Consider the following 20,782-nt stretch of genomic DNA (forward strand, 5'->3'; position numbering starts at 1 on the left):
TAACCAACAGACTTGCACTACAGAAAATGTTAAAAAAAAGACACACTGTAAATATAAGGATACAGATAGGTTGAAAAGAAAAGAATGGGAAACATATACCACACAAACATTAACCAAAATAAAGATGATAGTGCAGGTGCATAAATTTTAGACAATGCAGACATTTAAGGCAACAAGTAGTACTTCAGACAAAAAGGACATTTCACAAAGATGAAAGAATTGATCTAATAAGAATACAATCTTAAATTTGTAAGCACCTGATTTTATTTTGCCTTATTTATTTTGAAACATCTTACTAACAAATACAAACAGCAAAATAACAAACTCAACAATCATAGAGATGTCAGTTTCCTCCATGTCTGTCAGAAACAGACAAAATATCAGGAAGTTTATAAGGATTTTAAAAACATGATAAAGCAACTTGACATAATAGACAAATATATGACACTCTACCCAACAACAGCAGAGACATATTTGTTTCAAATGCAGTGGGCCATTTATCAAATTAAATTATTTACTGGGCATACAGCAAGTCTCAACAAATTTCAAACGATTGAGATAATACAGAGTATGTTATGTGATCACAGTAAAACAAGTAAATCAGCAACAGAGAGAGAGCCAGAAAATCTCCATATGTTGGGAAATTAAAACACTGTAAAATAACTGTGAATAAAACAAGAAATAACGTAAAAATTATAAAATATTTTAAACTCAATGATAGTAAAAATATGACTCATCAAAATTTGTGATATGGGGTTAGAGTAGTATATAAAGATAAATGTATAGCACTTTTAAAAAGTAAATGTTGAAAATCGATGAACCAAGTTTTAATCTGAAGAAGTCAAGAAGAAAAAGAAAACTGAATCCAAAGAAAGTATTGGAATAATAACAAAAGACCAGAAATAAATGAAATGAAAAGCAAAATAAAAATAAAAATTCAACATAGAAAATAAACAAAGTAAAAAAATGTTTTAAAATTCCATGACCTGCTGAACAAAGCAAAAATTTGATCCTATGGTAGGATTAGTAAATTTGATGAACCTATAACAAAGCTGATAAACTTAAAATAGTTAAAATATAAATTAAAATATCAGGTATGAAAAGGGAGGCATCAGCACAGACATTATAAGGATGACAAAAGAACATTACAAATAACTTACTTCAAGTAAATTAAACAACTTAGTTGAAATGGACATATTTCTAGAAAAACACAACTGATAAAAACTGATACCAGAAGAAATAGAAAATAACATTAAATACGAAAGAATAAATTTTACAAAAATGTGCAAGACCTGTACACTAAAATTTTACAAAAATATTGCCAAGAGAAAATTTAAAAGATCTAAATAAATAAATAAATAAATAAATAAACAAACAAACTATGCTCATGGACAGGAATGCTCAATATTGTTAAGATGTATGCTCCCCCAAATGGATCTATAGAGTCAATGTAATTCCTATCAAAACCTCAGAAGATATTTTTGTTGATAAAATTGACAAGATGATTCTAAAATTTATATAAAAATCAAAGAGAGCAAAGTTGGAGGAATTATACTAACAAATATTAAAACTTACTATAAGATAATACGTTACTGGTACAAAGACAGACCAATAAGTCAATGGAATATAAGAGATCAGGGGTTGGCAAACATTTTCTGTAAAAAGCAACATAGTAAATATTTTAGGTTTGTAGATACATATGGTCCATGATACATATTATTTGTTTTTTTGCTGTTTTTTTGTTTTGTGTGACAATTCTTTAAAAATGTAAAAAAATTCTTAGCTCAATGCCATATAAAAACAGGCTGCAAATTTGGCTTGTGGAACATAACCTACCCCTAAAATAGAGTACAGAAACAAAGCTATAGTGATATGGTCATCAGATTCATGGCAAAGACAACAGTGCAATTCAGTGAGGAAATTATTTTTTTCCAACAATTGGTGCTAAAGCAATTGAATATCCATATGGAAAAATGAACTTTTATCTGCATCGCTCCATCAAAATTAATTAAAAATGAATCATAAACTTAATTGTGAACAATAGAACAATCAGACTTCTAGAAGAAAATATTTAAAATATGTAGAAAGAATATATAGAAGGATGGCATCATGTTCTTAGGATAGGCAAAAATTTCTGAAACAGAATACAAAACGCACTAACCATAAAAAACTGAAAAATAAGAATTAATTAAATGTAAGAACTTCTATTAACCATAATGCACCCTTAAAGGACTGAAAAGACAAACCACAGACTGGGAGAAAACATTCACAATACATAAATCCAACCAAGGACTTGTATCTAGGCAAAATAAAGACCCATTCTGACCAAAAACTGACAGAGAACTTTTACCAGCCAACCCACACTGAAGGAAGTTCCAAAGAAGTTTCTTCAGACAAAAAGAAAATGATCATAGATGGAAGCAAGAAATGCAGAAAAGAATGAAAGAAATGAAAGGTGTAAATATATATATATACACACACATACACACACACACACAAATGATATTGATTATATAAAACAATAATAATGTCTTATGGGGTTTAAAATAGATGTAGAATTCAAATAAATGACAAGAGTACAAAAGGTAGGAGTAAGAAATGGCGTCATGTTGTTTGAAAGTCTTTGCATTGTCTGGGAAGTGGTAACAAATTAAATTAGACTTTAGTAAGTCAAGAATGCATGCCGTAACCTTTAAGATATCCCATATGAAACAGTAGAAGAATGTAAACTAACAAATGAATAGAGTGAAAATGAAATAATAAAATAATAATAAATAATAATAAAGACTCAATTCCAAAGGAAAGAAAGCAGAGAAAAACGATAATAAAACAGGTGGGACAACTAGAAAGCAAATAAGATGTGAGATTTAAGTCCAAATATATCAGTAAATCCACTGAGCGTAAAGGATCAATTACATCAACTAAAAGATCAATATTATCAGACTGGATAATAAAATAAAAACCAATTATTTGTTGTTTACAAGAGACGCATGCAACTGTAAGAATGGGGAAAGACTGCAAATAAAAGTAAGGAAAAAAGAAATACTGTACACAAACTAAAATAAAGCATATGTAATAATATCAAAGTAGATTTTAAGATGATGAACATTAGTAGATTTAAAGAGGAGGATTTTATAATGACAAAAGGGGCATACCCCAAAGGATATAACAATTATACATTTGTACATACTAGTAATACAGTCTCAAAATATATTTTAAAATTGACAGAATTAGATAGACAAAATCACAATATAGTAGGAGATATTAACACATCACTCTAACTGATAGAAGAAACAAAACTTAATTGGATTTTTTATGTAGAAAATCACTGTCTTTGGTTCTCCTTTCTTACTGAACCAAAGACAGTGATTTTCTAGAAGTCAAGTGAAGAAAGTTTCAAGAAGAAAGTGACCAACTCCATCAACTGATGCTGAGAGGTCTGGTAGGTCAAGGTTTGGGAATTGTTGAAATTGGCAAGTTAGAGGTCAGTTTTGACTTCTTCCTTGAAAAGAACTTGTTCAGTGGAATGGTGCAAATGAAAGCCTCAACTGTACCCTCAAGTACACTAGGACATAAAATTATGATTTTTATTTTATTTTATTTTGAGATGGAGTCTTGCTCTTGTCGCCCAGGTTGGAGGGCAATGGCATGATATCAGCTCACTGCAACCTCTGCCTCCCGGGTTCAAGTGATTCTCCTGCCTCAGCCTCCAGAATAGCTGGGATTACAGGCACACACCACCACGCCCAGCTAATTTTGTATTTTTAGTAGAGACTGGGTTTCTCCATGTTGGTCAAGCTGGTCTCGAACTCCTGACCTCAGGTGATTCACCTGCCTTGGCCTCCCAAAGTGCTGGGATTACAGGTGTGAGCCACCATGCCTGGCCAAAATTATGATTCTTATGGGCAAGTTTTCTCAAACCTTCAAGAAATCCATGGTTCCTGGATTATTTAAACTGTTTTGGAACATAGAAAAAATGGTATGCTTGTGATTTCTGTACAAAGCTAGTATAATTCTAATATTAAAAATATTAAAATGGCACAAAAAGGCAAAGGAGTTAATCTCATTTATTAATATAGATGTACATTATTCTAAATAAAATATTAAAATAGTGCTTAACAATATATTAAAAGAGTAATATACCCTTAGCTCATATTCTAAGATAATTCTCAGAAGACAAGGTTTGATTTACTTTTTTAGAAAGGAGAAATATTGTTAAATATATATACCTCTCTTCCACCCATTCTCTCAATATTATATCACAAGTTTTGGTTAAATCAATTTCTGGTATTCATATCATTATAACTATGTAAACATTTGTTCACGGATGAGCCAGGTAGTGTACTATGCTTAAATATTTTTCTTGTAAAATTTTGTTTATACTGGGGTTAATAATTGGCTCATTTTTTGTTTTACTAGTTTTTCTGTATACTTATTATTACTTCACCCTTAAACTGACAGAACCATGAAACTCCTTTCAACACAATTATCTTATCATCTGCCAAATCAGCTCAATGTCTCCTGTATTTTCATCGCCTTTAGACTTTGTTTTGCTTCTCCCATATAGACTGGTTGTTCAATAAGCCTGCTACACAGGTGTTAGTCTGGGATCTTTATTGACCCTCCTCCTGGGAATTCGCTTTGCCTGTCTATTGTGTTGCATACCCTGAATCCTGGATCCCAAGATTTTCCTTTTCATTGATTCGCTTTATCATCTTGGTAGAGTACATCCTCTAGTATTTTCCCAAGAATATAAAAATTGCACAGGAGATAAATTTTTCAGAGTTTGCTGACAAGTTTTGTAGAGAAGTGGCATTTTGTAGAGAAGTGGCAGGCAATGATCATCCCAGAACAAAAAGGGGGAAGAGAAAAAAGCAGAACTCTAAATAGTTTTTTCTAATCCATTTTCTCATTGTTGCATACAATGCCCTGCTCTTCATTTTGCAGCCACCCACCTCCCCTACATACATATCATTTCAATACAACCATAAAAAGGGGCAGCTGTTGTGGAAAACATTCTGGCAGTTAGTTCCTGAAAAAGTTAAACATAGAATTGCCATGTGACTCAGAAATTCTACTCCTGAGTACATACCTCAAATAATTGAAAACAAGTGTTTAAACAAATACTTGTACATGAATTTTCATAATAGCACTACTCACAATAGCCGAAAGGTGAAAATGACCCAACTATTCATCAATAGATGAGTGGATAAGCAAAATGTTTTCTATCTATACAATGGACTACTATTCATCCATAAAAAGAATGATGTACTGATACATGCTACAGTGTGAATGAATCTTGAAAACAATATGCTAAGTGAAATAAATCAGATACAGAGGGCAAATATTGTATGGTTCCATTTATATGAAATGTCCAGAATAGAGAAATCTACAGACAGAAAGTAGATCAGCAGTTGCCAGGGGCTGGGAGAGGAGGAAATAGGGAGTGACTTCATAATGGGTATGGGGTTTCAATAAAATAAACAAATAAAAGGGACCAGACTTTATCATATTAAACACAGGAAATCTTCCTTAGGCATTTTGTTTAGTTTGAGCTTTGTAATCAATGATACTATATTAAAATTTCCCATCAAAGAATATAAAACAGAGTTTTAATTTGTCTTTATAAGTAAGTGATCACCAAAGTAGCTTAAATGTTTCTCAAATTATTGATATCTAATATTTTTCTCTGCCTACACAAACACACACACATTTTCTCTCTTTGTTTTAGACAATTACAACCATATTATACATATCATTCTATAATAGGTTTATTATATTGTATATATGTTTTTCCACCTAGTTGTGAATATTTTCAATGTCATTAGATATTCTTCCATTTAATCATTTTTAATGGCTTCACAGGATTCTTACAATATGGACAAGCCACACTTAACTAATCCCCTATTGTTGGACATTTACATTTCCTCCAAGTGTTTACTAGTCCCTTTATAGGTAGTTCTGCCATATATACCCTTGTATACAATCTTTTTGCATTTATTTATTTGTTTATTTATTTAGAGACAAAGTCTCACTCTGTCGCCCAGGCTGGAGTGCAGTGGCATGATCTCAGCTCACTGCAACCTCCGTCTCCTGGGCTCAAGCAGTTCTCCTGCCTCAGCCTCCTGAGTAGCTGGGATTACAGGCGCCTGCCACCTCGCCAAGCTAATTTTTTTTGGTATTTTTAGTAGAGACAGGGCTCTCCCATGTTGGCCAGGCTGGTCTCAAACTCCTGACCTCAGGTGACCCGCTCGCCTCGGCCTCCCAAAGTGCTGGGATTATAGGCGTGAGCCACTGTGTCCGGCCCATTCATTTATTTTTACATATTTTTAAAGTATCTACTATATGCCAGGCACCATAGATATTGGGGATATGGTGATTAACAAGATAGACTAGGTCTCTGCTCTCAGAGAGCTTACAACTTAGTTGGGAGACAGATAAAGACATAAACACACAAACATAAATAAGCAAGATACTTTCAGAGATGTTACTGGGGTTCTTCCAGGTTCCTCACTCACTTCCCACAAAAATATATCACTTGAAGTAATATAAGTTTCCAGGTATGAAAGTAAATGTGTGATTATGTATGATGACATTAGTTTTTATTCTCTAGAAACTTCCCCATGAGCACTTATCTCCAGAAATGCTGTAAGAGTAAGACAGTAACTACAATCTGCAGGTAGTTCTATGTTCTTCCCTCTGTAGATGGTGGGGGTTGGAGGGGCCAGGAAGCATGCAGTGGCCTAGTGCTTGTTAGTAAGCTGCGTGAACATAGAAGTCTGTGTTGGACTTAGGGTTGATAGTCTCAAAAGCCTTGCAGTGGTTATTGAGGGAGAGAGAGGAAGAGATGCTGAAAGCCACATTTGTTCTGGAGGCCTCACAGTGGTTTGGGGATATATGTGCAGAAGATTACTATGCATTTCCCAAGGTCTTCTAAGTGGTATTTATCCAGCAATACCAATGTTCACAAGGCACATACAAATATTCACAAGCCTTGTGAAAATAAGGTTCACATGTTCATTGCATATTTAAATATATGTTTACAACTATAGTTTAGCAAACACATTTGAAAATTAGGCTTTTCAGTGGGCTTGAGGTATACTCCAGTGTGACACCAGCTGTAGTGGCCATGGGAGTGCCTGTGCCACTCCTTCCTGAACTCCAGGTGATGCAGTGCAGGGAAACACAGCTTCCACTTGGGAGAAGGAGAGGGAAGAATACAGAGGACTTTGTCTCGCAACTTGGGTACCAGCTCAACTACAGTAAAATAAAGCACCAGGCAGATTTTTGAAACCCCCAATCCTAGGCCTTTGCTCCTGGATGGCATTTCTAGACCCACCCTGGGCCAGAAGGGGATTCACTGCCCTGGAGGGATAGACCAAGTCCAGGCAAGATTTACCACCTGATAGCTAAAGTGGCCTTGGGCCTTGAATAAACAGCAGCAGTAACTGGGCAGTAGCAGTCATGGGCCTTGGGGAGCCTAGGTATTGCACTGGCCTGAGAGACTATGGGATTCAGGTGCAACCCACCACAATGCCAGCTGTGGTGACCATGGGAATGCTTGCATCACCCCTCCCCCAACTTCAGGCAGGCCAGCATGGAGAGAGACTCCTGCCTGGAGGAAAGTGAGGGAAGAGAGTAAGAGACCTTTCCTGGGAATCCAAGGAATTCTCCCTTATCTTCCCCAAGTCCACCAAGTCTGTATATCTAGGAGTCTGCAAAAGTTGCAGCATTCCTGGGCTTAGAGTACCCCCAAGTGCTGAAATGACCATAGTCATCTAAGTAACAACACTCAATCCCCTTTGAATTTTTGGAAAGCCCTCTCAAGGATGGGTACAAATAAGCCCAGCCTGTGAAGTTTGGAATAAATACATAACTCTTCAATGACCAGACATGAATGAACACCCACAAGTATCAAAAACAACAAAGAAAATATGACCTCACCAAATGGACTAAATAAGGCACCAATGACCAATCCTGGAGTGATGGAGATATGTGACCTGTCAGACAGGGAATTCAAAGTAGCTGTCTTGGCTGGGCATGGTGGCTCATGCCTGTAATCCCAAAACTTTGGGAGGCCAAGACAGGTGGATCACTTGAGCCCAGGAGTTTGAAACCAGCCTGAACAATAGGGCAAAACCCTGTCTCTACTATTATCTATCTATCTATCTATCTATCTATCTATCTATCTATCCATCCATCCATATATCCATCCATCCATATACTGGGTATGGTGGCACACACCTATAGTCCCAACTACCTGGGAGGCCGAGGTGAGAGAATCACCAAATCACCTGAGCCAGGGAAGTCGTGGCTGCAGGCTACAGAGTAAGACATATATATATGTGTATATATAGTAAGACATATATATAGTAAGACATATATATATATATGTGTATATATATATATATATATAGCTGTCTTGAGGAAGTTCAATGAACTTCAAGATAACACAAAGGAGGAATTCAGAAATCTACCACAGAAACTTAACAAAGACATTGAAATGATTTTAAAAATCAAGAAGAAATTCTAGAGCTGAAACATTTACTAGACAAACTGAAAAATGAATGAGTCTCTCAACAGCAGAATTGATCAAGCAGAAGAAAGAATTAGTGAGTTTGAAGACGGGCTATATGAAAATACATAGAGGAGAAAAAAGAAAAAAAGGTAAAAAAGAAGAAAGCATGCCTACGAGATCTAGAAAATAGCCCACAAGGGCAAATCTAAGAGCTATTGGCCTTAAAGAGGATGTAGAGAAAAAGATCATGGTAGAAAGTTTATTAAAAGAAATAATAATAGAGCTCTTCCAAGATGGCCAACTAGACATAGTCAGGAAGAGGATCTCCCAACAAGAAACCAGATTATCGAGAAGACACTCCAAGCAGATCTATGGGAAGGAAGGCATTGAGAGTGGACTGAGGGAGGATACAGACCATGGGCTGAAGGGGAAGGAATCTTGGAACCCTGCATGGGGGCTGCCAAGCACCAGGACTCATTCCTGGCCCCAAGTAGCTCCTGGTGAATGGATGAGTTAAATAGGCAAGGAGTGGCTCATTCTCACCACGGACCCCCAGAATCCTAGCTGAAGAAGACTCCTTGACCCCCATGGGCATTTCAACTGACAGGGAGAGCTGCTTGGAGAGGTGGACGGGACAGAATTCCAGCCTTTGCGGAGCCTAGAGGGTTTGGCATGGGAAGGGTTGCAGTGGAGCACGGCCAGGGATGCCCATCCCCCAAGGCTCACCATGTTCTTCTAGGTGGCTTCGGCCTTTGTTGACTATCAGACCTGGACAGAGCAGGGCAGTCTTGCCTGTGGGATGGGGCCAGTCTGATCTGAGCACCCTCTGTCTGCCAGCCTCTGTTGGGGTCCCTACGTGGCTGCACCCACTTGCAGTGCAGCCTTGGATGCTCAACCAGGGCACTTCCTGGTGGCCACCACCATAGCTCCTTTACTGGCAGACCCTGCCTAATCATTGGAGAGCTTCAGTAGATGGGCTTCTGCCAACTCACACCCATTCACCTGCAGCCTCCCCTCACCACTTTGCCGGCATAAACTCGGCCACAGCCTCCCTCCACTGCTTTGCTGATGCGCAGGGCATGTGGACCTTATCATCCTGTTGCCACCAGTGCACGTGCATGTGAATGTTGCTACCACTCCTTTTCCCTCACCAGCATGTGCACACACACACCCTGCTGTGACTGGCACACATGCACCCTGCCACACTACTGTCAGAATACACACAAGCATATAGCCCACTGCCACTGCCCCAATGAAGCAATTTGGCTGGCACCGTCCCCCTCCCCCCCCCCCACCATTGGAGTGTTCTCGCCAGTGGACTGGGAACACCTCAACTCCTCCAGTGCAGCAGGTGCTTAACCTCAAAGGGCCAGAGAACAAAGCTGTGGGCCTGGTACCAGCACCCCTGGGATAGAGCACATAGCCCAGGTGTGCTGAACTGAGCCTTGGCCCCCTGAAATTTTCCAGAAACGAAGCCAGTCAGCTGAACCCAATTTATATCACAGTCAAACCCTCACTGGCCTCAAAGAATATGAAAGCAAAAACAGAAACTTCAAAGATTAAAGGAACATTAGCCCACACAGATGAGAAAAAAACCTGTTCAGTAATTCTGGCAACTAAAAAAGCCAGAATGTCTTCTTATATCCAAATAACTGCACTAGCTCCCCAGCAATGGCTCTTAACCAGGCTGAAATGGCTGAAATGACAGGCATAGAATTCAGAACCTGGATAGGAACAAAGATCATCAAGATTCAGGAGAAAGTGGAAACCTAATGCAAGGAATCTAAGGAATCCAATAAAACAATACAAGAGATGAAAGATGAAATAGCAATTTAAAAAAGAACCAAACCGATCTGATAGAGTTGAAAAACTCACTACAAGAATTCCAGTAATAGGCCGGGCGCGGTGGCTCAAGCCTGTAATCCCAGCACTTTGGGAGGCCGAGACGGGCGGATCACGAGGTCAGGAGTTCGAGACCATCCTGGCTAACACGGTGAAACCCCGTCTCTACTAAAAAATACAAAAAACTAGCCGGGCGAGGTGGCGGGCGCCTGTAGTCCCGGCTACTCGGGAGGCTGAGGCAGGAGAATGGCGTAAAAACCCGGGAGGCGGAGCTTGCAGTGAGCTGAGATCCGGCCACTGCACTCCACCCTGGGCGACACAGCGGGACTCCGTCTCAAAAAAAAAAAAAAAAAAAAAAGAATTCCAGTAATAAAATCAGAAGTATTAACAGCAGAATAGATGAAGCTGACAAAAGAATCTCAGAACTCGAAGACTGGTTTATTGAATCAACTCAGTCAGACAAAAATTTTAAAAAGAATGAACAAAACCTCTGAGAAATATAGGATAACTGAAGCAATCCCAAGAAAAAGAACAAAGCCAGAAGCATCGTGCTACCCAACTTCAAACTACACTACAAGACTACAGTAACCAAAACAGTATGGTACTGGTACAAAAACAGATGCATAGACCAATGGAACAGATTAGAGAACCCAGAAATAAAGCTACACACCTACAACCATCTTATCTTTGACAAAGTCAACAAAAACAAGCAATGGGGAAAGGACTTTCTATGCAATAAGTGATGCTAGGATAAATGGCTAGTTGTATGCAGAAGATTGAAACTGGACCTCTTCCTTATACCATATACAAAAATGAACTCCAGATGGATTAAAGACTTAAATGTAAAACCTAAAACTATAAAAATCCTAGAAGAAAGCCTAGAAAATACCATTCTGGACAAAGTCCCTGACAAAGATTTCATGGCAAAGACCCCAGAAGCAATTGCAACAAAACCAAAAATTGAAAAGTGGGGCCTAATTAAACTAAAGAACTTCTGCACAGTAAAAGAAATTATCAATATCAACAGAATAAACAACAAACCAATAGAATGGGAGAAAATATTTGCAAACTAAGTATCTGATAAAGGTCGAATATCCAGAATCTATGAAAAACTTAAATTAACAAGCAAACAAAAATTTTTACAAAGGGCATAGGACATGAACAGACACTTCTCAAAGAAGATAATGCATGTGGCCAACAAATATATGTAAAATTGCTCAACATCACTAATCATTTGAGAAATGCAAATGAAAACCACAATGAGATACCATCTACCAGTCAGAATGCCTGTTATTACAAAGTCAAAAAATAACAGATGCTGGTCAGGTTTTGGAGAAAAGGGAACACTTACACACCGCTGGTGGGAATGTAGATTAATTCAGCCACTGTAGAAAGCAGTCTGGAGATTTCTCAAAGAACTTATAAGAGAATTACCATTTGACTGAGCAATCTCATTACTCATTACATACCCAGAGGAATATAAATCATTCTACTATAAAGACACATGCATGTATATGTTCATTGCAGCACTATTCACACTAGCAAAGACATGGTTTCAACCTAAATTCCCATCAATGGTGAACTAGATAAAGATATTGTGGTACATATACACCATGGAATATTACACAGCCACAAAAAACAAGATCATGTCCTTTACAGCAACATGGATGGAGTTGGAGGCCATTATCCTAAGCGAATTAATGCAGGAACAGAAAACCAAATACTGCATGATCTCACTTATAAGTGGATGCTAAACATTGAGTACACATGGACACAAAGAAGAGAACAATAAGACGCTGGGGTCTACTTGAGGGTTGAGGGGTGAGGATGAAAAAACTACCTATTCAGTACTATGCTTGTTACCTGGGTGACAAAATAATCGGGACACCAAACCCCCATGAAATGCAATTTACCCATGTAACAAACCTGCACGTGTACCCCCTGAAGCTAAAATAAAGTTGGAAAGAAAAAAAAAGAAAGAATGACAGAACTTTCCAAACCTAGAGAAAGATATGAATATCCAGGCACAAGAAGTTCAAAGAACATCAAGAAGATTCAACCCAAATAAGACTACCTCAAGGCATATAGTAATGAAATCTTAGAGGTCAAAAAAAGTATCTAAATGCAGTAAGGGAAAAGAAGCAAATACCATGTAAAGGAACTCCAATATGTCTAGCAACAGTCATAATAACAGAAACCTTATAGGCCAGGGGTAAATGGGATAACCTATTCAAAATGTTGAAGGTAAAAGACTTCCAAACTAGAATATTATATCCAGAAAAGTAATTCTTCAAACATTAAGGAGAAATAAAGACTTTTCCAGACAAATAAAAGCTAAGGAATTTAATCAACACTGGACCTATCTTATAAGAAATGGTAAAGAGAGTTCTTCAATCTGAAAGAAAAGGATGGCAAAGAGTAAGAAGAAATGATCTGAAGGCACAAAACTCACTGGCAATAGTAAGTACACAGACAAATACAGAATACGCTAGCACTGTAATTGCAGTGTGTAAACTACTCATATCTTTAGTATGAAGACTAAAAGAAAAGCCTAACAAAAATAAGAGTAACTATAATACAAAATTTTGTTAAGAGACAATGTAAAAAGACATAAATTGAGACAACAAAAAGTCAAAAAGAGGCAGGGGATGGACTTAAAAAGATAGTTTTTAGTTTTATCTTTGTTTTTTTTTCTTTGAATTGTGACTCAGAGTTAAGTTGTCAGCAGTTTAAAATAGTTGGTTATAAAATGTTACAAGCCTCATGATAACTACAAAGCAGAAACCTATAATAGATACACACACAAAAAATAAGAGATTAAAACATACTACTAGAGAAAATCACTTTTATAGAAAGACAGACAGGAAAGGAAGAAGAGAGGACTAATAAAACAACCATGAATCAAATAACCAAGTAGCACTAGTAACTGCTTACCTAACAATAGTAACATTGAGTTAGTAACATTCATGAACTAAATTATTGAATGAAAAGACAAAGAGTGGCTGAATGGATGAAAACAAGATTCAACCGTATGCTGCCTGCAAGAAACTCACTTTACCTTATAAAGAAATGCAGACTGAAAATGAAGGCATGGAAAAAGATATTCCATGCAAATAGAAACAAAAAAGCAGGAGTAGCTATATCAGATAAAATAGACTTCAATCCAAAAACAGTGAAAAGAGACAAAGAAGGTCATTATATAATGATAAAGGGGTCAATTCAGCAAGATGAGATAATAATTCTAAATGTATATGCACCCAACACTGGAGCACTGAGATACATAAAGCAAATATTATTAGAACTAAAAAGAGAGATAGACCCCATTACAATAATTGGGCATTTCAATACCCACTTTCAGCACTAGACAGATTACTAGATAGAAAATCAACAAAGAAACATCACACTTAATATGCACTATACACCAAATGGACCTAATAGACACTTACAGAATATTTCATCCAATAGCCACAGAATACACATTTTTTTTCTCCTCAGCATATGAAACATTCTCAAAGACAGATTACATATTAGGCCACAAAACAATTAAAAATATTCCCCCAAAATGAAATCATATCCAGTATCTTTACTGATCTTAATGGAATAAAACTAGAAATCAATAACAAGAGGAACTTTGGAAACTATACGAATACATGGAAATTAACAACATGATTCTGAATGACCATTGGGTCAATGAAGAAATTAGGAAGAAAATTGGCCAGGAGCGGTAGCTCATGCCTGTAATTCCAGCATTTTGGGAGGCCGAAGCGGGTGGATCACGAGGTCAGGAGATCGAGGCCATCTTGGCTAACATGGTGAAACTCCATCTCCACTAAAATACAAAAAATTAGCTGGGTGTGGTGGCAGGCGCCTGTAGTCCTAGCTACTCGGGAGGCTGAGGGAGGAGAATGGCGTGAACCCGGGAGGTGGAGCTTGAAGTGAGCCAAGATCGCGCCACTGCACTCGAGCCTGGGCGAGAGTGAGACTCCATCTCAAAAAAAACAAAAAAACAAAAAACAAAAAACAAAACAAAAAAAACAAAACAAAACAGAAATTAGGAAGAAAATTTAAAAAATTTTTAAACAAATGAAAATGGAAATACAACATATCAAAACCTATGAAATATAGCAAAAGCAGGACTAAAGGAAAATTGTTAACAATAAATGCCTACATCAAAAAAGTAAAAGGACCTCAAATAAACAGCACAATGATATATTTTAAAGAACTAGAAAAGCAAGAGAAAACCAAACCCACAATTAGTAGAAGGAAAGAAATAATAAAAATGAGAGCAGAAATAAATGAAATTGAAACTAAAATAACAGTAAAAAGATCAGTGAAATGAAAAGTTGGTTTTTAGAAAAGATAAACAAAATTGAGAAACCTCTAGCTAGACTAAGAAAAGAAAAAGATAAGACAGAAATAATTAAAATCATAGACAAAAAAGTAGACATTACAAATGATATCACGGAAATTCAAAGGATCATTAGAAGCTACTATGAGGAAATATATGCCAATAAATTGGAAAACATAGACGAAATGGATAAATTACTATACATATACAACTTACCAAGATTGAACATAAGAAATACAAAACTTGGGCCAGGCACAATGGCTCATGCCTGTAATCTCAGTACTTTGGGAGGCCAAGGCGGGTGGATCACTTGAGGCCAGGAGTTCGAGACCAGCCTGGCCATCATGGCAAAACCCCATCTCTACTAAAAATACAAAAATTAGCCAGGTGTGGTGGTGCACACCTGTAATCCCAGCTACGTGGGAAGCTCAGGCACAAGAATAACTTGAACCTGGGAGGCAGAGGTTGCAGTGAGCTTAGATTGAATGCACTCCAGCCTGGGTGAAGAACAAGATTTTTAAAAAAAAGAAAAGAGAAGAAAAGAAAAGAAAAGAAAGGAAAAGAAAAGAAAAGAAAGAGAGAGAAAGAAAGAAAGAAAGAAAGAAAGAAAGAAAGAAAGAAAGAAGGAACTTGAATAGATTAATAACAAGTGATGAGTTAGAAATAGTAAAAAAAAAAGTCTCCCAACAAAGAAAAGCTCAGGACCTGATGGCTTCATTGCTGAATTCTACTGAACATTTTTTTTTTAAAGAACAAATACCAACTCTCCACAAACTATCCCAAAAATCAAGGAGGAGTAAATACTTCCAAACTGATTCTACAGGCCAGTATTACCCTGAAACCAAACCAGACAAAGACACACACATACACAAAAAGAAACTACAGGCCAATATCTCTGATGAACATTGATGCAAAAATCCTCAACGAAATACTAGCAAACCATATTCAACAACACAGTAAAAGATCATTCATCATGATCAAGGGGGATTCATCCCAGGGATGCAAGGATGGTTCAACATATGGAAATGAATCAATGTGATACATCATATCAACAGAATGAAGGACAAAAAACATATGATCATTTCAATTGATGCCAAAAAGATTAAATTCAACATCCCTTCAGGATAAAACTCTCAACAAACCAGGTACAGAAAGCATACCTCAAAACAATAAAGGCCATATATGACAAACTATGGCTAATATCATACCAAATGTGGAAAACTGAAAGCCTTTTCTCTAAGATCTGAAACAAGATAAGGATACCCACTTTCACCAATTCTATTAAACGTAGTCCTGGAAGTCCAAGCCAGAGCAAGTAATCAAGATAAAGAAATAAAGGGTATCCAAACTGGAAAGGAAGAAGTCAAATTCTCCTTGTTTATAGATGACATAATCTTGTATTTCACATAAAAAAACTAAAGACTCCATCAAAAAGCTATTAGAACTGATAAGCAAATTCAGTAAAGTTGCAGGATACAAAACCAACATGCAAAAGTAGTAGCATTTCTATATATCAAGAGCTAACAACCTGAAAAAGAAATTTTTAAAAAATCATTTACAATAGCTACAATAAAACTAGATATCTCTATAATGAAAACTAAAATACTGATAAAGGGAATTGAAGAACACACAAAAAAATGAAAAGGTATCTATCCCATGTTAATGGGCTGGAAAAACTCATATTGTTAAAGTAGCAATGCTACCACACTTAATGTAATACCTATCCAAATACCAATGAAGTTTTTCACAGAAATAGAAAAAAGAATCTTAAAATTTGTATGGAACCACAAAAGACTCCAAACAGCCAAAGCAAACCTGAGCAAAATGAACAAAGCTGGAGGCATGACACTACTTGACTTCAAACTATACTACAAAGCTGTAGTAACTAAAACAGCATGGTACTGGCATAAAACCAGAAACATATGCCAGTGGAACACAACAGAGAACCTAGAAATAAATCCACACATTTATAGCCAAACTCATTTTTGACAAAGTACCGAAAACATGCACCGGTGAAAGAGTAGTCTCTTCAATAAATGGTGTGGGAAAACTGGATGTACACATGCAGAAGAATGAAACTAGACCCCTATTTCTCACTATATACAAAAATAAAATAAAAATGGCTTAGAGACTTAAATATAAAACCTGAAAGTATGAGACTACTGGAAGAAAACATTGGGGGCATGTGCCAGGACATTGGTGTGGGAAAGATTTTGCAGGTAAGACCTCAAAAGCACAGGGAACTAAAGCAAAAGTAGACAAATGGGATTATATCAAGCCATAAGCTTCTGCACAGCAAAGGAAACAATTAACAAAGTGAAGAGATAATCTTAGGATGGGATGAAATATTTGCAAACTATACAACTGAGGGGACGTTAATAACCACAATATATAAGAAACTCTAGTCAATAGCAAAAAAACAAAGAACCCTATTAAAAATGGACAACGATCTGAATAGACATTTCTCAAAAGAAGACATACAGGCCGGGCACAGTGGCTCACGCCTGTAATCCCAGCACTTTGGGAGACTGAGGCTGGTGGATCACGAGGTCAGGAAATCGAGACCATCCTGGCTAACACGGTGAAACCCCGTCTCTACTAAAAATATAAAAAATTAGCTGGGTGTAGTGGTAGGCACCTGTAGTCCCAGCTACTCGGGAGGCTGAGGCAGGAGAATGGCGTGAACCCGGGAGGTGGAGCTTGCAGTGAGCCGAGATCGCACCACTGCACTCCAGCCTGGGCAACAGAGTGAGATTCCATCTCAAAAAAAAAAAAAAAAAAAAAAAAAAAAAACAAGAAGAAGACATACACATGGTCAACAGCTATATGAAAAAGTGCTTAACATCAATAATTACCAGAGAAATGCAAACCAAAGGCATAATGAGATATTTCACTTCAGTTAAATGGCTTTTATCAAAAACACAAAAAAAATTAATCAATGCTGCTGAGGATGTGGCAAAAGGGGAATGCTTGTACACTGTTGGTGGGAGTGTAAATAAGTACAAATACTGTGGAAAAGAGTAAGGAATTTCCTCAAAAAACTAAAAACTAAAAATAGAACTACTATGTGATCCAGCAATCCCACTGCTGGATATATATCCAAAGACAGGAAATCAAGGTATCAAAGAGAGAGCTGCACACCAACACTTGCTACAGCACCATTCACAATAGCTAGGATATAAAATCAACCTAAGTATACATCAACAGATGAATGGATAAAGACAGTGTGGTATATGTACACAATAGAATATTACTCAGCCATTAAAAAGAATGAAATCCTGTCATTTGTGGCAACATGTGTGAGCTTGGATGTCATTATATTAAGTGAAATAAGCCAGGCATAGAAAGACAAATATCACATGTTTTCACTTACATATGAGAGCTTAAAAAGTGGATCTCACAGAGATAGAGAGTAGAATGGTGCTTAACAGAGTTTGGGAAGGGTACGTTGGATGGGGTAGAATGAAGAGAGGTTGATTAATAGGTATAAAATTACACTTAAATAGAAGGAATAAGTTGTAGTGTTCGATATTACAGTAGGGTGACTATAGTTAACAATAATTTATTGTGTAATTCAAAATAACTAGAAGAGTGGAATTGGAATGTTCCTAACAGAAATAATAAGTTTTTGAGGTGATGAATATCCCAGTTACCCTAATTTGATCATTACACATTGTATGCTTGTATGAAAATATCACATGTACCCCCTAAATAGGCACAACTATTATGTATCCATAAAAATTGTAAAAATTAGCCCTTGGCATGTGAAGGCACTTTTTAGAGCAAAGACTCTTAAGTTAAATACTTGAGTGGGTGCTGTCATTAAAATGCCTGGCAATTACCAGAATCACTTGAACATGTGAGTTACTGGGCAAAAGAGCATATGAATGACTAGTGAAGCATTCACAGCTGTTGGTACAAGAATAATATACATAACTAACCTGGGTTTTCCATCGACATGAAGACAGTTTCTCCTGAGAATGGGAATAGGGTAAGTGTGTCTTCATAGACCATTTTGTGTTTGAAGGTATATCCAGAGAAGAAGACAGAAAGGAAGTCAGTCTGTGCTCCAATGCTTAGAATGTACCAGTATGCCACCTCATGCAAACAAACTGACAACTGCAGACTATCAAAAACATAGCCATTGATGCCTGCAAAAACAATGGGGAAAAAGAGATTTAGTCATATCACAGATTTAGTATTTTGGATTGTGATTGTCATGATACAATTAGGAATTATTGTATGTTATGCCCATTATCTTATTCCCAGGAAGAGATATTATGTCTTCAAAAAAAGTAGATTGTTAATAATCAGTTGGGCCACAATCCCAATGTGAGGAGATAGTCATAAACCATCATGATAAAGATTAATTTGGATGTTTTATGGGGGGCATTTTGATGAGTAGCAGGATGTTTGCATGGTCTTAAAGTATATCCCTTCAAACCATTTATTAATTGCAAGGGTGAAAATGGTAACTACACAGAGGAGAAACCAGAAAAAAAAACCTTTGGGTGCTTAAAGTTACCTTAAAGTTATCAAGGTCCAGATTCAAGGAAATTAAAGAAGCAGGACAAGTAGTTACTTGTACTAGATCCCTGTACCTCAAGGAAGAAATGCCATAAATGACAGCATTGGTTGATACAACTGGAATACCAGCTGTAAATTACATAAATGTGTTTTATCATTTTGAAGTGTCTGTAATTTCATAACATCATTCTGTTTATGTAAAAGAATATCTTTATTCACAGGAAATGTGCATTAAAGTATTGAGAGGTAAAGGGGTGTGATGTCTGTAACCCATTTTCAAATGGAAAATAAGTAACAGAAGTGTGTATATAAAGAAAAGAAAATCAAAAACAAAATTGCAAAATGTTAAACATTTGTGAATCTGGGTAAAGGGTATATGCAAGTTCCCTGTATTATTCTTGCAACTTTTCTGTACATTTTAAATTATTTCAAACTAAAGAGCTAAGCAAAAGTAACATTGGCCTTAGACTATAAAGGGAATTGTTTCTGAAAGCCTCTTCCACACATCCATCCATCCATCCATTCAATAAACACTTGTCTACTCTGTTACTAGGTACTGTGTAAGATGGTTGCCCACAAACCACTAAGCAATACTCAGACATTGGCTTAGTATAACTAATTAATAATTGAAGTTTTTTCCTATACAGCATTAAGAGATATTATAAAGCTATTATAATTAAAGATGCAGTCTTAATGCAGAATAGATAAATATATCAAACAGAATATAAAGTCCAGAAACTGACAAGATACAAGTGGAAACTTAATATATAATAAGTTGAAACTTAATATATAATAAAGGCAGCATCTCCAACCAGTACAGTAAAAAAATGAGCTATTTGGTAAATGATAATAGAATATATGACTATCCACTTGGAAAAAATAGATTCCTCTTCGTTTCACATAGCTAACAAAAATAAACTCCTTTTAAATTAATCTGAATTTGGCCTAAGGGTACCTTTGCACTTGAGTCCTTGCACAGCAAAGTTGCAGCCTGGTTTGGTTGATGAACTAACTGAAAGCCTAATTTAGGAATATGCTTTTATAACAAACAGCTCAGTCTCAACCGACTATAGCAGCTGAACTTCCATCAATTGCAGGCGACCAACACCTTCAAATAAGGCAAAAATGCCCAACTGTAATCACTTAAGATGTCTCTAAACCTCACTTCTAATTTCTATCCATACTACGTTGCTGGTTGCTGTTCTGTATTTGGTTCTGAGGGCTATCTGATTCTAGAACCATGTATAAAAGCCAATTATAATCTTTAAAGTACGTTTGTTGTATTTTTGCCTTTTGACACTCCACATGGATTAAATAATTACATGTCTTTTGTAAAATATGTACACACTACTTTTGGCTGCTGTACTAGTCTGCTAGGGCTGCCATAACAATACACCACAGACTGGGAGGCTTAAATAACAGGAATGTGTTTTCTCACAGTTTTGAACACTAAAATTCCAAGATCAAGGTGTTGGCAGGTTTGGTTTTTACTGAGGCCTCTCCTTGGCTTGGTCTTTCCTCTGTGCATATGCATCCCTGGTGTCTCC

The 20,782-nt window shown here is 36.7% G+C and overlaps 1 protein-coding gene across 1 annotated transcript in view; it reads right to left on the reverse strand.

Annotated features, from left to right (window-relative positions):
• The window catches only part of F8 (coagulation factor VIII), a 222,598-nt gene that overhangs the window by 99,779 nt on the left and 102,037 nt on the right, over positions 1-20,782 (reverse strand). Inside the window, exon 13 of the mRNA XM_025371967.1 lies at positions 18,650-18,859. Coding sequence (XP_025227752.1) covers positions 18,650-18,859 — 210 coding nt within the window. The remainder of the gene's footprint in view (positions 1-18,649; positions 18,860-20,782) is intronic.

Source organism: Theropithecus gelada, chromosome X, assembly GCF_003255815.1.
Source record: "Theropithecus gelada isolate Dixy chromosome X, Tgel_1.0, whole genome shotgun sequence".
NCBI lineage: Eukaryota > Metazoa > Chordata > Mammalia > Primates > Cercopithecidae > Theropithecus > Theropithecus gelada.